At 35.8% G+C, this 20,431-nt stretch overlaps 1 protein-coding gene and 1 pseudogene across 4 annotated transcripts in view; one reads left to right on the forward strand and one right to left on the reverse strand.

The window, feature by feature from the left end:
- GDAP2 (ganglioside induced differentiation associated protein 2) overlaps nucleotides 1–20,431 on the forward strand; it is a 70,848-nt gene that overhangs the window by 11,609 nt on the left and 38,808 nt on the right. For all 4 annotated transcript variants that reach the window (XM_037826265.1, XM_037826264.1, XM_037826262.1 and 1 more), the window contains exons 2-7: nucleotides 277–519; nucleotides 1,785–1,924; nucleotides 7,705–7,858; nucleotides 8,278–8,366; nucleotides 12,917–12,993; nucleotides 18,748–18,907. In XM_037826265.1, coding sequence (XP_037682193.1) covers nucleotides 344–519; nucleotides 1,785–1,924; nucleotides 7,705–7,858; nucleotides 8,278–8,366; nucleotides 12,917–12,993; nucleotides 18,748–18,907 — 796 coding nt within the window. In that variant the 5' untranslated portion in view covers nucleotides 277–343. The remainder of the gene's footprint in view (nucleotides 1–276; nucleotides 520–1,784; nucleotides 1,925–7,704; nucleotides 7,859–8,277; nucleotides 8,367–12,916; nucleotides 12,994–18,747; nucleotides 18,908–20,431) is intronic.
- On the reverse strand, nucleotides 14,340–14,798 carry LOC119528147 (annotated as a pseudogene).

Consider the following 20,431-nt stretch of genomic DNA (forward strand, 5'->3'; position numbering starts at 1 on the left):
AATAATTTATGCTTAAACAGTCCTCCTTTCTTCCTGTTTTAGAAAGGCTGTAGCAATTCTTTGTTTTACATTGTTCTTTAAGGACTTTTCAATTCATCAGTTTAAGGTCATTTGGATTGTTTCCACTTTTTTTGGTTATTATGAATAATGCTGCTATGTTAAACTGTTCATATCATGTATTCAAGTATTTCACACTAGAGTTTCAGTTTTGCACTAACAGAATTAAAGTAGTATCTATTGTTCTCTATTAAAACAGTTCTTTCTTTTTCTCTTAAGCTAAAGTGTCCAGTGAATATTGAATTGCTGAAAAATTTGGGAAAAGACGAACTGAAGTTCCCATTCCATGGATCCCTTGGGTGCACCTTCCCAGTTTGTGGATGTGGATACACTACCAAGCTGGGGTGACTCGTGCAAAAATGAATTAGATTCTTCTGATACTGCAGTTGAAAAATTTCTGGAAGAAACAATTAGATCACCTTTTCTTTATAATAAGAATATCAATGGAAAAGTAGTTCTTTGGTAATTCTTTGATTAAATCATGCCATGATGTGGGAATAGTTTCTCCTAATTTCTTATGTCTTTTTTTTTTTTTTTTTTGGTGAACACTAGCATTGTTGCAGTATTGTTTTGCAAATATTTTTAACAGTTTAGTTGAGGTATACTTGACAACCAACAGACTACTTATATTTAAAGTGTACAGTTCAATAAGTTTTGACATAAGTATACAGCGATGAAACCATCACCATAGCAAGATAGTGAGTATATCTATCACTCCCAAAAGATTTTTGGGTTTCTTTGTAGTCCTTCCCTTTTGCCTCTCCCTTCCTCTGCATCCTTAATCAGCCACTGATCTTTTTCTTGCTCCATTTTAGTTTATATTTTCTAGTGTTTTATATACATGCAATCATGCATTTTTTGTGTGTGGTCTGCCTTCTTTCCTTCAGTGGCATTATTTAAAATGTTGCATGTATCAGTAGTTTGTTCCTTTTTTTAAACGGCTGTATTGAGATATAATTCACATACCATGCAATTCACCAATTTAAATTGTGTAAGTCATTGGTTTTCAGTATATTCAGAGTTGTGCAACCATCACCACCTTCAATTTTATACATTTTAATCACCCCAAAAAGAATGCAATATCCATTAGTAGTCACTCTCCATTTCTCCCATTTCCCTCCCCCAACCCCCAACCATAGGCAACCACTAATCTACTTTCTGTTTCTAAAGATTTTACCTATTCTGGACATTTCATATAAATGGAAGTAATACAATATAATATGTGGTCTTTCATGACTGCTTTTCACTTAGCATGATGTCCTTTGTTTTGTAGTATGTATGAAAATTTCATTCCTTTTTATGGCCAAATAATATTCCATTATGTGTATATACACGTTTAGTTTTTTAATTCTTCAGTTTAAGGACATTTGGATTGTTTCCACCTTTTTTTGGTTATTATGAATAATGCTGTTATGTGAAACTGTTCAAACCAACCACTTTCAGCTTCAAAACCATTCTGTTACAGTGAATAAGAAATAGGTAAGAAGCAAAGGAATGTGATGGCTTTGTGAGTTCAGGGTTATAGCGATGTCATTATAAAGGTCTAAGATGCCAGATAAATCTTTCTTAGTCAATAATATCTTTTCTACTATCACTTGGCTTGTAAGCTAGCAAAACCCACTTTGTGAATGGGTAAGGATAGGATTTTTCAAGAGCATTAGAAATTAGCTTTTATCCTCCTCCTCGTCCCCATTCCTGTTCTTTATTTATTAATTTTGTTTCTTCAGGAAAGGAGATGTGGCATTACTAAACTGTACAGCCATTGTGAATACCAGCAATGAAACTCTTACAGATAAAAATCCTGTGTCAGAAAGTATCTTCATGCTTGCAGGTCCTAATTTGAAGGAAGACCTTCAGAAACTTAAAGGTGAGTGAATTTTCCTAGCCAAATCATTGCTGAGGAAATGTTTATTTTGATGTTCTATAGCTTGAAGAAGCATGTTTTATGTTTAAATGAGAAAAGTATGTAGATCTAGCTGTTTTGCTTTTGTTAAAAATAAAGAAAAATGGCTTTTGAAAGCTTCCCACAATGTGTTGAAAACTGGAAGGAAGGTGATCCTTGTTTTAAAGCGGCAGAGAATTTGGCAAAATTGAGTCCTAGTGTTGGATGGAAGGCAGAATTTGAAAGCAATGACCTGGAATATTTAGCTGATGAGATCTTCAAGCTAAATATAGAAGAAGTAGCCTGGCTTTTACTTGCAGCTTATAGTAAAATAGACCTTTAGATCCATGGTCAATTGATTTTTGACAGGGCTCCCAAATCCACTCAACTGGGACAAAACAGTCTTTTCAATAAATGGTGTTGGGAGAACAGGGTATCCATGTACAAAAGAATGAAAGAGGACCCTATATCATACGCTATACAAAAATTAATTCAAAATGTTTCAAAGACGTAAATATAAGTGCCAGTGCCATAAAACTCCAAAGAAGAAAATATAGGGAATCATCTTCAAGATCTAGTGCTAGAACACAGTTTCCTAGACCTTATACCAAAGCACAAGCAAAAACAGAAAAAAATAGGTAAATGGGACTGTGCCGGTTTATGTATACTATGTCCCCCAGAAAAAGCCATGTTCTTTGATGTAGTTTTGTGGGGGCAGATGTATTAGTGTTGATTAGGTTGGAACCTATTAATTCAGTGTTTCCATGGAGATGTGACTCAATCAACTGTGGGCAAGACCTTTCATTGGATTATTTCTATGGAGGTTTTGCACCACCCATTCAGGTGGGTCTTTATTGGATCACTGGAGTACTTTAAAAAGAGCCACACAGGCCCAGATGCAGAGCAGCTGTGAGTGACATCTTGAAGAGATGCTGCAGCTAAGAGAGGACAAAACGCCCCAAGAGCAACATTTTGGAGAATGCCATCTTGAAACGCAACCTGGGAGCAAGCAGACGCCAGCTACGTGCCTTCCAAGCTAACATAGGTTTTCCGGATACCAATGGCCATCCTTCAGTGAAAGTACCCTATTGTGGAGGTCTTACCTTGGACACTTTATGGCCTTAAGACTATAACTTTGTAACCAAAAAAAACCCCTTTATAAAAGCCAATCCATTTCTGGTATTTTGCATACTGGCAATATTGGCAAACCAGAACAGGGACCTCCTCAAAATTGAATACTTCTGTGCTTCTAAGGACTTTGTTAAAAGGGTGAAAAGTCAGCAGACTCAATGGGAGAAAATATTTCGAAACCACGTATCTGATAAAGTTTGTTATCTAGCATATATAAAGAAATCCTACAACTCAACAATAAAAAGACAAACAGCCCAATTAAAAAATGGGCAAAAGACGTGAATAGACATTTTTCCAAAGAGGAAATACAAATGGCTAAAAAGCACATGAAAAAATGCTCAGCTTCACTAGCTATTAAGGAAATGCAAATCAAAACAGCGAGATAACCATTTCATACCTACTAGAATGACCACTATTAACAAGAAACCACAAGTGTTGGAGAAGATGTGGAGAAATAGGAATACTTACTCTGGTGGGAATGTAAAATGATGCAGCCACTGTGGAAGACAGTCTTGCGGTTCCTCAGAAAGCTAAGTATAGAGTTGCCTCATGATCTGGCAATTCCACTTCTTGGTATATCCCCAGAAGATCTGAAAGCAGGGATGAAGACAAACACTTCCGCACCAATGTTCATAGTGGCTGTTTTGGTTTGCTAAAGCTGCCGAAATGTGATATACTAGAAATGGGTTGGTTTTTAACAATGGGGATTTATTAAGTTACAAGTTACAATTCTAAGGTCATGAAAATGTCCAAATTAAGGCATCAGCATAACTTCTCTGAAGAAAGGCTGCTGGTATCTGGGGTTCCTCGGTCAGATAGCAAGGCACATGGTCATCATCTTCTGGTCCTGTGCTCCCAGGTTCTTCCATCAGAAAGCAAGTCACATGCTCAGCATCTGTTTGGTCACTTTCAGCTTCTAATTCTAGTGGCTTTCTCTCTGAGCATCTGTATGGTCTCTCTTAGCATCTCCAGGGCATTTTTCTCTCTAAGCTCTTTCCCAGTGTCTCTGCCTTTTATCCTCTCATAAGTACTCCATTAAAGGATTAAGACCCACCTTGAATGGGCTGGGTCACATCTCAAATTGAAACAATCTAATCAGAAGGTCCCACCCACAATAGGTCTGCCCACACAGGGATAGATTAAAAGAACATAGCGTTTTCTGGGGTGCATAACAGCTTCAAACCAGCACAGCAGCATTATTCGCAATTGCCAAAAGATTGAAACAACCCAAGTGTCTTATCAACAGATGAATGAGTCAGCAAAATGTGGTATGTACATATGATGGACTATTGTTCAGCAGTAAGAAGCAATGAAGTTCTGAAACATGCAACAACATGGATGAATCTTGAGGATGTTATGTTGAGTGAAATAAGTCAGGCACAAAAGGACAAGTATTTATGGTCTCACTGATATGAAATAATTAGAATAAGGAAATTATTTGTCTGGTATACTTAAGGTGCCATTTAGTTTGCTGTGTTATCCCTTGTAGTTCCTGTAAACTGGAAGTTATATCTAGTGGAACCAAGTTTTGGCTAAAACATTTTATAAATGATATGTTGTGCACTTATAGTTGCATCATATTTGACAATATATAAAATCTGATTGACCAGTCTGTGGGCCATTACTGATAATAAGATGGTTCCCTAGATTAGAGTGATGACAGTTTGATCTCTCCATTTGTAATTGTGTTTTACACTTTGTGAAGGAAAAGTAATCTAAATGGTGTTATGTTGACTATTAATGTTCACTTCCCCATCATGAATTCACCTAATGGATTTAACACCAATAGATAATCCCGTCTCAATCAATGATTTCATCAAGATTATGTAATTTGTTTTTCTAAATCTCATTTCATCCACTTTTACTAGCTGGCATACTTATACAAAGTAAAACTTTTTCTTAACTGGCATTATTTAATTACTCTGAATTACAGTTTCTGTTGGAGAGGCAGAATAAGTGCTTAATTCTTTTAATTACCAATTTTCAAAATAAGAAATTGGTTTAATAGCTGTCTCAAATGGTGCAAAATGTTTTTTTCTGACTTTCTCTTTTTTGAGTATCATTTGTTCTTACAGCTTTCATTGATTCGATGTACGTAGTTTTAAAAGTCAAGGTTTATGAAAGAAATTAGCGGTCCTCTGGCTCTCTCCACCCTTCCTTGATTCCTGTTCTCCAGGAGTAAATAATTTCAAGCCTTTAAGTTCTTTATGTTATCTTCTATTTCAGATTTGTCTAGATTTCTTCCATTTATTCATTATCTGTTGACATCTTACTTTGGAAACTAAAGATTAAACCCTTTTATGTACTTACAAGATTCTTAATTTCTTTCCCCTTCACTGTCTTCCCAATTTGTACTGTCATAATTTTCAGTTAAATCAATAATCAACAAGAACATTATAGTGACCATATAGTTGTTCACTGATTCGAAAACTGATTAGTTTCCTTGTTTGCAATGTTCTTTCCTCTGTGTTGTTAATTGGTTTGGTTTTCTATTGAATTACTTTTCTATGTGCCTTCAATCCCAAATTATAAATACAACTGTAAGCTTCCTTTAAATAAAGTCAGATATTTCAGATTATTTTTTAGTTCCATTTTTTAACTTGACAAGGTCCCTCCTGGAACTCTCCATCCTCTCTTTTGTCCCTGGACTGCTCTCCATGCCTGCTGCACAGTTACTGTACTGGAACTTTTTTAAACCGTCATCTTGGGAAATGCTTTTTTTCTGTTTCATATATTGGATCCCCTATTTCCTAGATCTCATTCTTTTCTCTTCCTTCATGTGTTCCTTCATTTTTGTGAGTATATCCACCGGGAGATTTCTGAGAAAGGGTGCAAGGGGTAAAAATTACTGAGATCTTACTTCTACCTTCCCACTTAATTGGTAGCTTGGTTTGACATAGAATTCTAGGTTGAAAATCATTTTCAAGAATTTTGAAGACATTGCTTTATTGTTTTCTATGTTTATTATTGTTGTTGAGAAGTCTGATGTTTTTATTATTCGTGATCCTTCCGATGTTACCTCTTTCTTCTCTGGAAGCTTTATGATCTCTTCTTTATCCCTGAAATTTCACAATGATGTGCCTTGGTGTAGTTTGGAAATTTCATAGGTTCCTGGAGTCTAGAAACGTGTGTCTAGAGAATTCTTTGTATTATTTACTTAATATTTTCCTTTCCTCTGTATTTTCTGTTCCTTTAGGAATTCCTATTGAATGTTGTAACTTCTTGTTTGATCCTCCAATTTTCTTATCTTATAATTCTTACTTTCCATCTTTTTCTTTTTGTCCCATTTTCTACAGGATTTCCTCAATTTTAGTTCTGACCCTTTTGTTGAACATTTTATTGCTGCTGTCATGTTTTTCATTTGGCTGTAACAGTTATTTAAGTACCATTTCCTATTCTCTGAATATTCTTTTTTTAAATAACATTCTGTTTTTGTTTCAGACATACTATATTTTCTTATATGTATCTGAGTGTGGTGATTTTAGTGTTGGGGGACTTTTTGTGTGTTAAAGTTCTCTTCTGTTCCCAGCTTTGTCTATTTCTCCCTACCCTCCACCCTGCTACTACCTTTCCTCATATCCTGATGATCCTTTGCTAATCTAGCTATTTTTATGAGGGAGGACCTGCAAAGCAAACAGGAAGTTTTCTGCACATGAGCACAGTTATTGCTTGGTGGATCTTGAAGTGGATGATTGAAAGAGCAGGAGCCCTCGTTTGTTGGGGGAACTGGTCTCAGTTACCAGAATCTTTGAGTCCCTTGGTTTGGCCCTCTTAGTTTCCTGGAAAGGAATCCTCCAGAAGTATAAGCCTGGGTATCTGTTTGGAAGCCAACTAAGGGCTAGAGCATTCACTTTTGAGTATATGCACTTTAAAATCCCATCTTCTCAGCTGTGCTTGGGGTTTAGGAGTCCAGAAACTTTCTAGTTCAGCATCTTCACGGAGTAAGCTTCCTTCTGCCACCTTAGTTGTGAAGTCATCACCTTGCTGTGCTTGCTGGAGGAGTGGTTATTGTGGATTTGATTGTTTTTATACAAATTTTTTTACCCAGACTCCTCTTTTTAGTCCTGCTTCACACCATGGCCTTCAGAGGTACTTACTGCCTTCAATTTCTGAGCCTTTCTAGTGTTCTGTAATTTCAACAATAATAACTAATACATGTATAGCATTTTGCATATATTAAATCATTTAATCCTGTAACATAGCAGCTACCTAAAGTGTCACAGCAGGAAACTGGTGGACTCAGGACTTACTTGAATCAAAGCAGCCTGCCTTGAATCCTACACTGCCTTTAAATACAGACCAGCTTGCTTCATATTGGTTACCCCATTCATGCAAGCAGTTAGGTTTCTCAGCTCTGCTAAATCAGTTACTACCAGTCCATTGACTTTCTACCTTCCAAAATTTTGATGATGCTTATCTGCTTTGTATTTTGTCTCCCATTCTCTTTGTTGATTTATATCTGTAGTATTACTTCACTGCCTTTTGGGGAACAGAAAAACAGAGATAAACGCTTGGTTCAAGCCACATTTTGAACTTAAATTTCTCAAAGTTCTTAAATACTTTCTCTGATATATGCCTTGTTTTTTTTGTTTTTTTCCTAATACTTCTATGACTTATTTATTCATTGTGCCCAGGTTGTCGGACAGGTGAAGCAAAATTGACAAAAGGATTTAATCTAGCTGCCCGGTTCATCATTCACACAGTAGGACCGAAGTACAAAAGCCGCTATCGCACAGCAGCTGAGAGTTCCCTGTACAGCTGCTACAGAAATGTACTTCAGCTGGCAAAGTAAGGTTTACTCAGTTCCTGGGCATAGCATGCCATACATTGTTAAAGGCCCTGGTTTTAAAGATGAAGCGTAGCTATAGAGTTCAAATTTTGAGGGAGTTAGATAATTTAGGGGGACCCTGAAGTTAGAATTATCTTTTCAAACTTAGCATGGTAAATAGATTAGATCTGGGTGGCTTGACAATTTTAACCTATTCTCATTTTACTCAGTCTTTTACTTGGAATATATATCCCCAAAATGGTGTGATTAAATTATAAATTAAAATAATTTTTAGATGACACAATTGGGTTAAAATATTAGATTTGTGGAAGGATTAGTGAAGGAGAGGTTGAGCTGCATTTTGAAATTAGTTACATATTACGTATGTATTATATATGTAATGTGAATGTAGTACAATTTTTGTGTTTTCTTTTTGCAGAGAGCAGTCAGTGTCTTCTGTTGGATTCTGTGTCATCAACTCTGCAAAACGAGGTTATCCTTTAGAGGATGCAACACACATTGCACTTCGTAAGTATTAATGGAAAGCTATACATAAACTGAGTCTTAAAATTTTATTTATCATTATATAGTTATAGCCAGAGAAGATTCATTGATTAACGTCTCATGGCACCCTAGAGAGAACTTTCTGTTGATAAGTTGCAGGGCTTCCCATTTACTTTCTTGGGTTGATATTTCTATCCACTTGAGTAAAGGCTTAGAAGACTAGCCTATTAAATTTGAAAATGATATCAAGCTGGGAAGTATGGCCAGTGCAATGAGTAGTTGAATCAGAATTCAGGAAATTCTTAACAGGAAATAATGAAGGAATCAAAATAAATTTAATAACCTCACATTTGTATAGCACTTTGCAGCTTAAACAGCAACTTTCACATGTGGTATTTAAATATAAAACTCAACATTTAGGTTTAAAAAAGGCTTGAGCCAAATGGCATATATATATGATATAAATATGTAGTGCTCAGTTCAAGAGAGTTCATAATCTCACTGTATTATGTGTAGGTTCAAACCACACCCAGAATTTTGTGTATAGTTGTGGGTGCCATATCTCTTGAGATACTGACAAACGGTTTGAAACAGCAGAGGTATTTTTCCTAAAGAACTTGCTTTTAGTGAATATAGTCCCATCTGAAGGAGTTTATGCTTAGTCTTAGTTCCAATTTTGTAGAGCAACAGTCCTTAACCTCTCCAGGGATCATCATAAACTATGTTGAGCATCCAGTGAAAGAACGCTGTGGACCCTTTCCCCAGAAAAATGTACATACACACAGCATTTTCATACTATTTCAGGAAGTTCACAGATCTCCATAAGGACCGTAGTTAAGAACTCCAACTTTAGAAGGCAGGTCTGCAAGGAAGGAGATTTTTGTCCCATTTGAAATAGGGTTAATGGTAATAGGTGTTCTTATAGTGAACTTCTTGTCCCTGAGGACATTCACACAGAGGCTAAATGACTATCTATTGCAGATATTATAGAAAACATTTTTCATACTAGATAATCTTTAAGATCCCTTTTTTATCTGTGGAAGTTAAAGATGAGTAACTGAAAGTATTATATTCCTTCAAAATTACAGATATTTGGGCATATAAAATGATTATTATTTTATCACCTGAAATTTGGTGTGAGAATTTGTTCAGTTCTGTTTAGAAATAAGCTATTTTTAAACCTAAGATTCTTCTCAAGGTTTTTATAGTAAATTTATGTACAAATTTTATAGTAACAATTTACTTTTATATACATTATATTAGACTGAGCTCCTGGAAGGCAGGAATTTGTCTTTGAACTTTATGTTCCCAGTGCATTCATATATCAAAAATACTTGCTCAAGGAAGTATTATTAAATAAAGGGATAAATAAATTCCATTTAATTTTCTCAATAAGCCTGTATTTTAGGTTGTATGGTGTCCATTTTACAAATAAGGAAGTCCAGGAGTTTTATCGTGTTCTCAAGGTTATATTGACATGGAACATACATTCAGGCCTACCTATTCCCAAGTTCAGTGACCTGTCTATTCTTGAGTTAGAACTGCTTCTGTAGAACACTGCTATTTTATAGCCTGCACATTTTCTAAACAATGCCTTATCAAAGCAAAATTCCCACCTTTATGTCATTTCTCCTGGCAAGGCTTTGGCAGGTCTTGATAGTTTCTGATCCCATTTATCCCTTGCCCTACATCTCACAGCTTGAGGTAAGCATTCTTTTATATCTCTGAATCTTATTAAAGTAATCTCATATGGATTCGAATTTAAAGAGACAGCTCTGAATAGGGAGTCAGGAGAAGTGGCTTTTAGTCCCATATCTAACAGCCAGACTCTGCCTTTGTGGCCCCATATAAATCAACTTTGAGCAGTAATTGGTAAGAGCGGGTAAAGATCAGCAGAGGGTATAAGGGACTTTGATGAACCAATTTCTAGGAATTTAATTAGCAGAAAGGAAATGTGTAGCTCTTAAGGTAAGCAAGTTAACTTTTAATCTATAGGGCCCATCTGAATTATTTCACCTTAAATCTAGTAACATAACTACAGCGTCTCATTAAGAAAAACAGATATACCCACACATATTGACTGTTAGGCCTTTGCTAACGTACTTTCTCAAGTAGTTGGGAAACAAATGACCTGTACATTTTTGTAGCATGTATGGGCCAAGAACAAATCTAATCTAGCTCTAAGTCTTTAGTATCAAAATCTTTCTTACTTATTAAACTATTATAAAAATTTATTTCATTTGAAACCTAATTAATTTCTTCTTGATAAATGTATCAAGACTTTTTATCTTTTTTTCTTTAGTTCATGTACATGTATTCTCCAGAAGAAGCCTAAAGAAACACCTACATTGAAATAAATTTATCAGGTTATTTATTCATTCAACAAACATTTGAGTGAATAGTATGTGTTAGGCCCTGTGCTGTAAACAAGAGGATACAGTGGTGAGGACAAAAGATGACAATTTGTTTTTTGGTTGATTTCCGGGTTGGGAAATTTAATGTCCCAAATATCATTCTCACCATCGTTTCTTTTGCAGAGTTACTTTTTAAATGAAGTCTACTATGGGAATTCAATTTGGTTACTATTTGGAATTATGTTTTCTCTTCTAAAAGAAATCCCACAGTTATATACTAGGGAACTGACTGTTATGTGTGAACATTATTTGCCATCCAAGTAAATAACATAAAAGAAAATCCCTTTTTGAAAGTTCATTTTTAAAAAGTTATTAAAGCAGAATAGTGAAGAAAAAGTTCATAGGGAAAGTTATGAATGTTGGTTCAATCTTTCAACAAGTGAGTCTGCTCTGTTAGGTTCTCAAGATACAGTGATGAATGACACAGGCAGTATTAGCTAATGTGAGCCATAAAATGTCAGTTGAGTTACTAGTTACTTTTGAATGATTGCTTGTCATATTATTAAGGTGTGTTAAGTCCTGGAATGTTAGTATAAAATATACTTGGCCTTCAAAAAGCTCACAATCTAGCTATCAAATGTTATGAGAAGTCACTAATAGAGGGATGTTCAAAAGATGATAGAAGCCCAAGAAAGGATAGAGTTCTTCACATAGGAGATGGCTTTTGACTGGATCTTAAAAAATGAGTAGGAGTTAACTAAGAAGAGAATAAGAGAATGTGGGGGTGAATGATATTCTAGTCAAAAGTAACCATGTAAGGAAGGATAGGGGAGCATAAAAGTAATTGACATATTCTGAGTACAGTGAAGAAGCGTAATTGGTTAAAAACCAGCTTTAATCAATTAGGCAAGAGAAATGTTTGCGAATAGGGCTAAGGGGAAAGGGGGAATTGGCTGGTTGGTTGAGGTCAGAGTGTGGAGATCCATGCTAGGGACCTTGAATCTTAACCTATAGTGTTTCGTAAAAAGGGTAACAAAAGAAAATAACTCAGGCAGCAATGAATATATAGATTTGGAAAGAAAGAAACAAGAAGAACAGTTAAGAGCTTATTGCCAAAGTCAGTATCAACACTGAGTGCCTGAAACAAGGTAGCTGTTATAGAGAAGGAAAAGATGTTAGAAATATTAGCAATAGAATTAACAGGCCATGGTAATCAGTTGAAAATGCAAGGTGAAGAAAGAGGTGAAGTAGAAGGAGGTGTCAAAGAAAATTTAAGGCTCTAGATTGGACGACAAGTTGTATGTTGCTATGCAAGTGAAATAAGGAATGCAGATAAAGGAATAGGTTTGGGAGTGAGAAGATGGGGTTCAGGTTTGGATCTGTTGGGGTCAGGTTTAGACTCAATTGAGTTAGACTCAGTATGAGTTATCTGGGAAGACATGCCCAATAGGCAGTAGGGAATTCAGATCTTTTGTTCAGGAAACAATATATCTAAGATTTGGGAGCCATCAACATTTCAGGTAATACCTAACCAGCAAATTGGTATGCTAAGGAGAGTATGTGCATCAAGAAAATAAAAAATATTGAGGACACAGCCTTGAGGGAAAATATTTTTAAAGGGTGGGGCTAGGAAAAGTCCATTATCGAGTCTCAGAGAAAGAACTGGGATAATGTAGCAATTAAGAAAAAATAAATGATTCTGCTTTGGTTTGGTGGGATTTTGTTGGAAGGATGAAGGGCTAAGTGGGACATCTAATACTGTAACTGAATGAATGGAAAGACACTTGTGCTAGATCATTCTGGCTAAAGAGAGGCCCCAGGGAATAAAGAAGAATATGCTGGATAAGGGAGAATTGTCCAGAATCAGCATCTTCTATGCTCAGCCACTGTTCTAGATACTGGAAATACAGCAGTAAATAAAATAAAATCCTGCCATTGTAGAGTTTTCATTATAATATATGGGTTAAAGGACTGGGAGGACAGACAATAAATAAACTCCATAAAATGTCTATAATAAGTGCTCTGGAGGAAAGCAAATCAGAGAACAGTTTTTGTGTTCTGAATAGGCTTCACTGATAAAGTTTCATTGAGCAGAGACCTGAATGAAATGAGGGAGCTATCCATTATAATAGAAAGCAAACTCTAAATTTAGAGTTTGATTTCTCTTTACACATAAGTAATTTTTTATTTATGGAATAATCTTTCTATTCTTTTCCTTAGGCACTGTAAGGAGATTCCTAGAGATTCATGGGGACACCATTGAAAAAGTAGTATTTGCTGTTTCTGAACTTGAAGAGGTATTCTTCTAATTATGTTGCATTGTTTAAATCTTATTTTTAGTTGTGTTTTCCTTTATCTCATCATTATTTACTGAATTGCCAACAGACAAATCCTAATTATCTATGTATATTTGGCAGTGCAGCTTACCATGATTTATTGAAAATGGCTTTTTGTCAGAAACTAGGAACAAGTCAAGAAGCAGCATTTGTTCATATTTTCACTGCTAAACCATTTCTGCCAGTGAAACTGACAAGGTGAAGTTGTTCTGCTTTGCAATGTGTGCTAGCATCATCTCAAAGCATTGCCTCCTTAGCATGGGGTGTCTAGGAAGTATAACTAGAAAACTGCTGTGCTGGAAAAGCTTTAGTGTCTGCCTTACCTGGAAACAGGTGACAGCCTAGCCTGGTGGCTGGCACTAAGTTATGAGGTTTGTATGTTTTGGTATTTGTTGTACATAAATTTATTATGTTTCTATTGAATTTAGACCTATTTTAGAAAATAGTTCTTTATTTTTATCTTAGTGAGCTGTAGTTAGTTTTAATGAGCACTGTCTAATTCAGCATCTATTATTTCCTAGTTTTGTGTCCTTGGACAAGTTACACAATCGCTCTGTGCTTTGGTAAATAGGAATACCAATAGTACCCATATCACAGGATTTTTTGTGATAATTAAATGAATTAATATGTGTGATGTATCCATTCAAAGTATGAAGTAGTTTTGAATTTGCTGAAATATGTCACATTCCTCTTATTCGACCTAGTTCATCCATTCTTTGCAAAAATTAAGTATTTCGCATGTATCAGGTTTACAATACTAGATTCTTGGGATACACCAGTGAACACATCCTCAAGGAACCCATAGTCTATTGGGGAATACAGACAATTCAGATAAATTATGGTAATTGTGATGTGTATTGATGGAGGTATGGGAAAGGTAGGAATACACTACTCCAGCCAGGCATGGAGTTAGGAAATGCTTCCAAAAAGTCATTGTGTAGGATAAGTGAGATATGCCAAGGGAAGAGCAAGTGACAGTAGTCTTTCCAAGCATGAGCAAGGGCAAGTAAGTAACAAATAGCAGAAGGTGTGTCTTGTTGGTGTTGCATAAAATGTGAAGTTTGGAGTGCATAAACGAAGATGAGGCAGGGGAAAGATTGTGCGAGGCGTTGTATTAGATGCTACAAAACTTAGACTTTATCCATTAAGCAACTAAGAAATATAGAAGAGTTTTAAGCAGACATATGATGTGGTCTAATTTGTACTTTGTGTGTGTGGAAGATAGTTTGGAAGGGGAAAGATTGATAGCATGAAAAGGAGATAAGAGGTGGTTGCAATACTCCAAATGAAAAAGGATCAGGCTTAAACTAGGTCATTGGTGGAGTTGAAATTTTATTTTCTGTGAAGGCACAAGCCTCAACAGTGGGCACAGCCCACAGATGGTTCAAGTCATTCTTCTTGCCCACCAGTATGATCACAATGTTGCTGTTTGCATGGTCCTGCAGGTCCTTCAGGCTGTCCATGTTCTCATGTGTCAGATGGTTAGCAATGTCATACCCCAGCCGCACTCCCACCACGCTGCAGTAGTAGGCAAAGGTGATGATGCAGTAGAGCTCTTGGACTGCTGTGTCTCAGCTCTGCACCTTAATGGTCTTGCCATCTACTTGGATGCTGTGGGTGGTGAACTCCATGCCCATGGTGCTCTGGCTCTCCAGTTGGAACTTGTTGTGGACAGTGTGCAACAGCAGTGTGCTCTTTTCCGCAGCTGAGTCCCTGATGAGCACCAGTTTGAATAGGTAGTCATACTTATTGTCCTGCATCCCCATTGTCCTGGTGCTTCTGGCAGATCAGCATCTCTGCCTCTTTGCATTAATTTTTAATTCTTCTAATTCTGAAATATATTCTTTTGTCTGTTGTCTTCTCTTTGCTATTATGAGCTGAAAATGAAAAATTCTGAATTCTCAATTCTGTTCAATGAAAGTTAAAAAGAGACTACACACAAGAAAACTACAGATCAATATCCCTTATGCATAGAGATGAGAACTCCTTAACCAAATAATAGCAAACCAAATTCAGCAACACAGAGAAAACACTATACACCATCACCAAGTGGAATTTATCCCAGGAATGCAAAGTTGGTTCCAGATAGGAAAATCCATCAATAGTAAACTATATTAATAGAATGAAGTACAAAAGCCACATGATCATCTCAGTAGACACAGAAAAGCAAAAGCATTTGACAAAATCCAACACCTTTTCATTATAAAAACACTCAGTAGACTAGGACTTGAAGGGAACCTCCTCAACCAGATAAAAAGCATCTATGAATTTTTAGCTAATATCATACTTAATGGTGAAAAGCTGAAAGCATTCCTAAATTTGCCAAGATTAGGAACAAGACAAGGATGTCTGCTCTTGCCACTTCTATTCAATTCATACTGAAGGTTCTGGCCAGAACAGTTAGGCAAGAAAAAGAAATAGAAGACATTCAGATTGGACAGAAGTAACATTCTATTTATTGATGTCATGATCTTGTATATAGATGATCCTAAGGAATCCAGAAAAAAAGAAAAAACTGTTAGAATAAAGAGGTCAGCAAGGTTGAGAAAACAAGGTCAATATATAGAAATAAACTGTATTTCTATACACTGGCAATAAACAACCTTAAAGTGAAATTAAGAAAACAATTCTATTTACAGTAGTATCAGAAATAATCAAATACTTAGGAATAAACTTAACCAAAAGAAGTGTAAGACTTGTACACTGAAAACTACAAAACTTTGTTTAAGCAAATTAAAGAGGACTTAAATTAATGGAAAGCTATCCCATGTTCATGGATTGGAAGAGTTAATATTGTTAATTGGCAATATTCCCCAAGTTTTTCTACAGATTCAATGCAATCTCTATCAAACTCCTAACTGGCTTTTTTGGGAGAAAATTCTAAAATTCTTATGGATATGCAAAAACATCAGCATAGCCAAAAAATCTTGAAAATGAAGAGCAAAGGTAGAAGATTCACATTTGCCAATTTTAGAACTTACGTACAAAGCTACAATAATCAAGACAGTGGTATTAGCATGAGGAAAGATACATGGATCAATGGGATAGAATTGAGAGTCTAGAAATAAACCCATACATTTATGGCTACTTTTTTGTGTTTCTTAAATTTTATTATATTTTCGTTGTTGTAAAATACAAAATTGTAAAAATCATTTAACCATTTTGAAGTGGACAATTCTGTGACATTAAATGCGTTGACAATATTGTGTAACTTGCACCACTACTTCCAGACTAGTTTCCTCATCCCGAAGCAAAACTCATACCTGTTAGGCAGTAACTCTCCCTTTCCCCATCCCCCACTCCCAACCCCACCCCCAGTAACTACTATTGTGCTATCTCTTTTAATTTACTTATTCTAAGTATTTCCTATAACTGAAATCATAATATTTCTCCTTTCGTGTCTGGCTTATTTCACTCAACATGATATTTTCAAGAGTCATACATATTTTAGCATGTACTAGCATTTCATTTCTTTTTATGACAGAACAATATTCTATCATATGAATATAACACATTTTGTTTATCCATTCATGTGTTGATGGATATTTGGCTTGCTTCCACCTTTTGGCTGTTGTGAATTTTGACAAGAGTGCCAAGACAATTCAATGGGGAAAGGATAGTCTTTTCAACAGATGGTTTCTAGGGAAAATGGGTAACCACATGGAAAGAATGAATTTGGACCCCTACCTCACACCATATGCAAACATTATCTCAAGATGGACCAGGAACTTGAATATAAAAGCTAAAACTATAAAACTCTTAGAAGAAAACAAGGTAAATTTTCATGACCTAGAATGAGATGATGTTTTTTTAGATATGGCACCAAAAGCACAAGCAACCAAAGAAAAGAGATAAATTGGACTTCATCAAGAATAAAAACTTTTGTGCTTCAAAGGACATCACCATGAAAGGAAGAAGCCCATGGAATGGGAGTAAATATTTGTAAATCGTGTATCTGATAAGAGTCTAGTATCCTGAATATATAAAGAACTCTTAAAACTGAACATTAAAGTTAAATAGCTTAATTTTAAAATGGACAAAGGATTTGAATAGACATTCCTCTAAAGCAATAAAAATGGCCAATAAGGACATGAAAAGATACTTCCAATATCATTAGTCATTAGAGAAATACAAATCAAAACTATAATCAGATTCTACTTCATACCTATTAGGATTGCTGTAATTCCAAAGACAGATAATAACAAGTGTTGGCAAAGATGGGGAGAAATTGTAAACCTCATACATTGCTGGTGGGAATGTAAAATGGCACAGCTGCTTTGGAGAACAGTATGGCTATTTCTCAAAAAGTTAAACATAGAGTTACCATTTAACTGAGCAATTCCACTGTTCAGCATATGCACAAGAGAATTGAAAACATATGTCCACGCAAAAACTTGTGTATAAATATTCATAGCAGCATCATTCATGATAGTCAAAAAGTGGGAACATTTGGGACAACCCAAATGTCCCTCAACTGATGAATGTATAAACAAAATGTGTTATTTTCATAGAACGGAATATTGTCCAGCCATAAAATGAAAGGAAGTATTGATGTTTCCCATAGATGAACCTTGAAAACATGCTAAGTAAAAAAAGCCAGATACAAAAGGCCATATTTTGTATTCCATTTATATGAAATGTCAGAATAGGCAAATCCATGGAGACAGAAAGTAGATTAGTGATTGTCAGGGGCTGAGGCAGGGGATGTGGGGAGTGATGGCTAATGGATACAGGGTTTCTTGTCAGAATGATAAAATGTTCTGGATTAGATAGTGGTAAGGATTGTGCAACTTTAATATGCCAAAACCCACTGAATTGTATACTTTAAGTGGATGATTTTATGGTATATGAATTGTATCTATTAGGAAAAAAAGACTACAAAGACGGTGTCTACAATGTTCTTTAATACATACCTGAAAGATGATGCCAATACTTTGGGCAACACAATAAAGAAAACTAAAGAACAGTGATATATTACATGATTTCACTGTTGTCTTAGGCAGTTTCATCATTCTATTTTATTATTTTATTTTCATCATTTTTAGCATAGTTGTTAATAATTGATGAGTAATAAGTAATGATGAAATAATTTCTAGGATGATGAAATCACAAAATGTTTCAAGATATAAGAAAAATGAGATCACTAAAATCCTATAGTGTATCGTAGACTTACAAAATGGGTACTAACCCATGAGAAAATTATAAGATCGAATAAGTTTTATTCTAATTTTTTTTAAGTAAAACCTATCTTTATCTTTAGACAGCCTCTAAGAAAGAACAAAAGTCATGAACTACAGCCCTTCACAGATAGTTGTAGTTGTTAAAAAATGCTCAAAAACTAAACCTGGATTCAGTGGACACTGATGCTGTGTGAGAGTTAAGGAGCTATAGCATCTGAGCTGAGTTTTCCTTAATAAGGTGGAGGTAGGATATGGATACAGGAGTAGTGAGACTTATGAATGACAGGTTCACTGTTTTGGAATTATCAGGATGGGAATCACATTTAACGTAAATGGTAACAATATCCTGATCTTTGACACAAGAACTGATTAAGGTGCCCAGACAACATCTAGCCTGAGCTCAGAGGTGGTAAGTTCTTTATTCTTGGTGAAGGCCATCTTAGTAGCATATGGAGGAGCACTAAGCACTGCTCATGTCTGCTTTGAAGGATTTACTTCATTATTTTTCACACAATGTCTTGCTTTTCTGCCACAGGCTATCTACCAAAAGCTGCTACCTCTGTATTTCCCAAGATCATTGAAAGAGGAAAGTCTGTCATTGCCATACCTTCCTGCAGATATTGGAAATGCAGAAGGGGAACCTGTGGTACCTGAACGGCAGATTAGAATAAGTGAAAAACCTGGTGCTCCCGAGGGTAAGTTTTCCCTTTCTTAATTTCCCTCTTAAAGAAACAAAGGAACTGAAAAAAGCATCACCCACCAAAGAAGTAGTAAATCTAGCTTGACCTTTAAGGAGCTTTCTATTAATGTGACGCTAAGATTAAGAAAATTTTGAAGTTTTCAGAGTCCTTGTTATGATTTATTCTTTAAGTTTAAAATACGGATATACTTATTGTGTATCTAGTTTGCGTTAGGTAGAGGGGATTCAGAGGTGGATATAATAAAAATTTTTACCTTCATGAGGCTTCCTTATAGTCTTATGCAGGAGACTGTCGAGATAGTACACTCTCATCTAAAATTTAAACAGCTGCAATAGTGTCCTCTAACAGCCTTATTTAACATTAACTACTAACACAAGAATACTATAACCATTCATTTTATGTAGGTTCAGGGAATAGGTGGAGCATGTTAGGATAGGAGCCCTTCTGAATCAGTTCTCTTTGACAGCTTGTACTGATCTCTCATGGGTACATGATTTTTTTTGTTTTGTTTTTTTGTGTTTTTTTTTAATTCAGTTTTCTTGAGACTTGTTCACATACCATGCAGTCATCCACAGTGTACAATCATTTGTTCATAATACCATAATATAGTTGTGCTTTCATCGCCACAATCAATTTTTGAACATTTTTCTTACTCTCCCCCAAAAATAAAAATAAGAATAAAAATGAAAGTAAAAAAGAATACCTAAAGCCTTCCATTCCCCCCATCCCACCTTATTTTTCATTTAATTTTTTCTCCATTTTTCTACTCATCTGTCCATACACTGGATAAAGGGAGTGGGAGCCATAAGGTTTTTCCAATCACACGGTCACACTGTGTAAGCTACCTAGTTGTACCATCGTCTTCAAGAATGAAGGCTACTGGGTTGTTGTGTTTGACAGTTTCAGGTATTTCCTTCTAGCTATTCCAATACACTAAAAACTAAATAGAGATATCTATATAGCACATAAGAATGCCCTGCAGAGTGACCTCTCGACTCGATTTGAAATCTCTCAGCCACTGAAACTTTATTTTGTTTCATTTCACTTCTCCCTTTTGGTCAAGAAGGCTTTCTCAGTCCCATGATGCTGGGTTCAGGCTCATCCCTAGAAGTCATGTCCCATGTTGCCAGGGAGATTTACACCCCTGGGAGTCATGTCCCATGTAGGGAAGAGGGCAGTGAGTTTACCTGCTGAGTGGGCTTAGAGAGAGAGAGAGAGGGGCCACATCTGAGCAACAAAGAGGTTTTCTGGTGGAGACTCTTAGGCACAATTATCGGTAGGCTTAGCCTCTCCTTGACAGTAAAAAGCTTCTTAAGGGCAAGCCCCAAGATCGAGGGCTCAGCTTACTAAATTGGTAGTCCTTAATGTTTGTGAGAATATCAGTAATAATCATGGGAACATGTTTAAGCTCATAAATTCCTTCTATGAAGGCATGCCTGACAAGCTTCACCTCTCTTTTATTGGAACGCTATATGAAAAGGGAAGCTAAAGGATTACGTATTGCAACATTTATGCTAA

The sequence above is a fragment of the Choloepus didactylus genome, chromosome 2 (assembly GCF_015220235.1).
Source record: "Choloepus didactylus isolate mChoDid1 chromosome 2, mChoDid1.pri, whole genome shotgun sequence".
Lineage (NCBI taxonomy): Eukaryota > Metazoa > Chordata > Mammalia > Pilosa > Megalonychidae > Choloepus > Choloepus didactylus.